The sequence below is a fragment of the Nansenia antarctica genome, assembly GCF_963989245.1.
Source record: "Nansenia antarctica genome assembly, chromosome: 18".
Classification (NCBI taxonomy): Eukaryota; Metazoa; Chordata; class Actinopteri; order Argentiniformes; family Microstomatidae; genus Nansenia; species Nansenia antarctica.
This window is the reverse complement of record NC_137691.1, coordinates 11,351,195-11,356,194: the sequence shown is the minus strand read 5'-3', so window position 1 is coordinate 11,356,194 and position 5,000 is coordinate 11,351,195. Positions and strand designations below refer to the sequence as shown.

At 41.1% G+C, this 5,000-nt stretch overlaps 1 protein-coding gene across 1 annotated transcript in view; it reads left to right on the top strand.

Annotated features, from left to right (window-relative positions):
• Nucleotides 1–1,753, top strand: part of LOC308172933 (dihydropyridine-sensitive L-type skeletal muscle calcium channel subunit alpha-1-like) — a gene marked incomplete at both ends in the record, with an annotated part of 36,064 nt that extends 34,311 nt beyond the window's left edge. The window contains 2 exons of the mRNA XM_080547898.1: nucleotides 92–266; nucleotides 1,514–1,753. Of these exons, the coding sequence (XP_080404024.1) occupies nucleotides 92–266; nucleotides 1,514–1,753 (415 nt within the window). The remainder of the gene's footprint in view (nucleotides 1–91; nucleotides 267–1,513) is intronic.
• Between the last annotated feature and the right edge of the window lie 3,247 nt (nucleotides 1,754–5,000).

Sequence of the window (5,000 nt, the reverse complement as noted above, 5' to 3'; positions counted from 1 at the left end):
ATTTCCAGTTAAATAAGTGAACTTCAAATGAAATGGATAAGTTCTTGAGCAGGTTGATACTAATCTAACTGACTCTGTTTCGCTTTTCTAGCTTTGCCTTTGAGATAGAGGGCTGCGTACAGCTTCATACTGTCACAACCAGCAGAAGTCACCCAGACACAGACCAACACCTCCAGATCTCCCCCACCCAGGACATTGCATCTACCAGCTCCCAGCCGGCCTTGGGGCAGGACTCCATGACTGCAGTTGACAGACTTATCCAGGAGGTGAGGCAGGAGGCTAATGCATTGTCAGCATTTTGATGAGAATGAAATAACAGAGAAAAACATTGTGAAATGTGAATGATTTGTACCAAAAAAGAGAAGCATGCTTTTAGCGACCAAAACTTCGCCTTGTATTTAAGCGTGCTAATGCACCAATACAAGTATGTTAAGTCCGAAACTCCCTCTGTATGCCACAATGGATATCTTACATTTTCTTGCGTCCGAAACGCCTTCTAGTAATATCCTTGCAAATAAAATGTTCTACTTAATGCTGGTCTGGTCCTATGGATAGTAGGAGGCAAATAATTCGATCAGAGGTTAAATTTGGATATATTCAATGTGCACTTTTTTTTTAAAAGGTAGTGCTTACCTGGTTTTGAGACGTCTCTGTATCCTCCTCTCGTTTCACCTGCCTCCCACGGTGTTTGTTTGCAAAGTTAGCATCTATGCAGGAAGTGAACTCAGGCGTCTTATGCAGCACCTGCTCCTCTCAGCCATCTCTGCTCGAGACACTACGACATCCTGTGACCTCTTGTACATCCTCTTTCATCTTACACACTATGCATCTTCAAGCACACTTGTCTTCATCTGCAGAATTTGATTTGATTTGATATAGTTAACTAAATAAAAGCATTTGCAACAAGCGGGTTAAAACATCATACTTTCTTTTAGTCAGGAGCTTTTCTTCTTCATTTCGCTCAAAAGCAGAACCTCTCTTTTGGCTTTGCGTGACCTTCCCATCTTCTCTCAACTGACCTCAGTCACATTATTTAAATGAGCACATAGTACATGATTTATCACTTTCAGTTATATTAATACAAATCCCCAACAAGTATAGTTATGCTGATTATTGCTTGTTGTCATTAAAACATTCATGAAGAATATACACATAAAAGGATATTTCCCAACCATGCATACACATGTACTACACCAGTATGAATCTCATATAGATGTGTTTAAAGAGGGGCTGCACTGGCTATTTCACCTTTTAAAAAATGCAACTGAGAACGAGACCTGTCTCTTGGAGCTATGGTTTGATGTACCCGCGCCAAAACCCGACCTTTGAGAATCAGGATGTAACAATACTCGCAATCACTCTCTGTTCCTGAAAGAAAGAAAATGGTCACTTTTTGGGTCAATTTTGGTGCTAGAGTTTATGTACAGAGACCACACAGTTCAATAGAAAAACTCTTTAACTGCTCACATTCTCAGTCAGGCATTTCAATGTCACTCTCCTTCCCTTCTCTCAGGCCCTGATTCGTGGGGGTTTGGAGAGCTTGGCCAGGGACCCTCGTTTCTTGTCGGTAACGAGGCAGGAGATGGCTGAAGCAATGAACTTTGACCCTGACGACATGGAGAACTCTGCCACTGAGCTTCTGAACGGTCTCAGAGGGAGGGTTGTCAAATGCAAGAAGCAGCCAACCCTGTCAAACCACGGATCAGAGCTGAGCGAGCCCAGCCAATCAACTACACCCAATAGCCTTGTATAGACTAACGGGCTTGTACCGCAATACACTGCTGAGTGTCAATTACTGACGCCACCTGCTAAGGCACGAAATGCCACAGTCTACAAATAGGACAGTCCTGATTGGGTGCCTTGAAACTTAGAACGAGATCGTATTGGTTAAGCAAGCTTTATGGCACCTATGTGACTTTGAATGATTTATTGAGAGAATCCTTCTCTGGTTTATTTACAAGTGACCTGCGAGAGAGAGCAGAGATAGGTGAAATGTTGTTTTTTTTACTGGCAGTACAGAGAACTGTTTGAGAAGTATGTTGAGTTCAGGTGAACATCTCATGGTCCTAATAAACACATTCTTGACTTTGTACCTGTTGAGTGAGATACTGAACCTTTGTAAACGTGTCAAGCCTTTCTCTGTTTGGTGGAATCATCAGTGACATGACATGACTGAATAGGTGAATACTGGCATGACAGATCACTGCAAGGAAGGAGTGAAAGTGTTCAAAAAGGGCCACAGAAATATCAGGGGGCAACTGTTTGTGTATCGGTTGGAAAAAGCTAGGGGCCGTTCAGGAGGTTGGAACGCTACAGACCATTCAGATAGAACATCATTCTGATAGAACATTCAAATAGAACAGTGTTCTGTAGAACATTCAGATAGAACGTTGTTCTGTAAAACAGGTACAGGTACTGTAGGAGTGTCTGTGGTGAATTAGGGAGTCATGTCAGACTATCTGGAACGTTCTGAACACTTCACCTCACTGAATACACTCTAATGCTGTCAGCATTGACAGGGTGACCCTGATGATCACAAGATGGCCATGACAGAGAGGATGACATTGTCTGCATCTTCAGAATTTATGAACAAGTATGTGCTGTTCTTGATACATTGTTATGATTGAATGGGTAAGGTTTTGGTAGACTAACTTCTAGTCTAGAAGTCTAGATTATAATTTTTTTGCATCTATGGTTAGAAACCATATTTCAGTCATCTCTAGCATGGCGAGAGACTTCTGGTGCAGTAGTTTTGTCAATGATTATTTATTTCGACATTATTTTTTATTGTTTTTTGGACCTACAGTATTTTGGTTGAAACCTGCAGTCTGTTTTTCTTGTTATTTTTTGGATTGTAAAAAGAATGTCTAAGAACAATAGTCATTGTAGTTCGAGCTATTAGGTTATATTTTGAAAGACACGACTTGATTCATTTGTTGCCATTATGAAATAAAGACTCTTTAAGCCAACTGACCTTTTTGAGTAGGGACATTATGTACTTTATTTTTTTAATTTGAGTTCCCTGCTTCATTATTGTGTGATGCGATTTCTGACACATCACCTTTTTTGTAAGACATTGGGCCATATTGTGTAATTGACCAAGCATGTTCACTTTATCCAATTAATCATTATAAATCATGTCAATATTATATTATATATCATCAAAGCATTGAATTTAGATATCACATGTTCCCTTCCCGTTTATCTCTCAATATTTTTTTTGTCTAAATAAAACAACAAAGATTGAATACTTTCCTATAAAATTATTGGGCTGCTTGTATAAGAGTTATCATATGATCTACATGAAAATAGTATTTATTAGTCAACAGAGTGAACATCTTTATGTATTTATTGACCAGGGACAGTACACAATAATAAACCAGTTGGTAGATTGAAGTCAGAATTTCTGAGAAAAAAGTCAGAATTTCTGAGAAAAAAGTCAGAATTTCTGAGATTAAAGTCAGAATTTCTGAGAAAAAAAATCGGAATTTCTGAGATAAAAAGTCAGAATTTCTTAGATTAAAGTCAGAATGTATTAGTGTTTATTGGTCCTACATGGTTAAAATGAATGACATGAATGCTCTTTCAAGTTATACTTTGGAATTGGCTTTAGTAATAAGGACATTCTTTGTCTATTGGCACAAAATCACCTTATTATAACAAGTATTCGTACTTTGAAGCGACGTTGTCGCGAACTGGGTCTTTAGGCTACAGAAGGAGAAATCACTAAGATTTAAATGAGGTAGTAGTGCAGGAGGAACTATCGGGAAGTGGCCAAATGCAAGGCTATCGTTGGATGCATCTTCGTGCCATTCGAATGGGATTCGTGGTGCAACAAGATGTGATACGACAGATAACAAATTAATTGACCCATTTTCTGTGCCCCTATCAATTCGCAGCCTCTCTGGACATCCTCCAACACAATGCTTTGAATATAATATCCAGCTATGACTTTAGGGTCGTTGTTTGTAGTGTACGCTTCCGTCCATACCACATAACGACTATAGCCATCGATGCAACCATTGATCCCTATGATCCCTATTGATTCCATACGGCTTCAGTTTGTCGTAAGAGTCCATGTCCCAGAGTGCATTAGGACCTCAGGTAGAGTACTGTAGTAAGAGTCCATATGCCAGAGGGCATTAGGATGTCGGGTAGAGTACTGTAGTAAGACTCCATATGCCAGAGGGCATTAGGACCTCAGGTAGAGTGCTGTAGTAAGAGTCCATATGCCAGAGTGCATTAGGACCTCGGGTAGAGTACTGTAGTAAGACTCCATGTCCCAGAGTGCATTAGGAGCTCAGGTAGAGTGCTGTAGTAAGAGTCCATATGCCAGAGTGCATTAGGACCTCAGGTAGAGTACTGTAGTAAGACTCCATATGCCAGAGGGCATTAGGACCTCAGGTAGAGTGCTGCCATCGCAGTTCCACACCTTGAGGGTCAATTCATTTGATAATCTGTCGTATCACATCTTGTTGCACCACGAATCCCATTCCAATGCCACGAAGATGCATGATCCAACGATAGCCTTGCATTTGGCCACTTCCCGATAGTTCCTCCTGCACAAAGGCTATTACCTAATTGAAATCTGAGTAATACCAATAAACACTAAACTGACTTTAATCTCAGAAATTCTGTCTTTTTTCTCAGAAATTCTGACTTTAAACTCAGAATATAACCCCCCCCCCTACTTTCGGGAGAAAAGAAAACAACTCCGTTTGTAGACCTAATACCTGAGCAGCATGAGATGCCCTGAGATGCCTCAGGAAACAACACAACAAGCAGGAGATACTGGTGGCCTTCTACCACGGCGCAGTGGAGAGCATCCTCACCTTCGGCATCTCCAACTGGTTCCACAGCTGCACAACAGCGGAGAGAAACGAGCTACAGAGAGTCGTGAGAACAGCACAGAAGATCACCGGCGCCCCCCTCCCCTCTCTGGAGGAGCTGTACAAAACACGCTGTCTCAGGAGGGCCTCCAAGATCTCCAAGGACCCGAC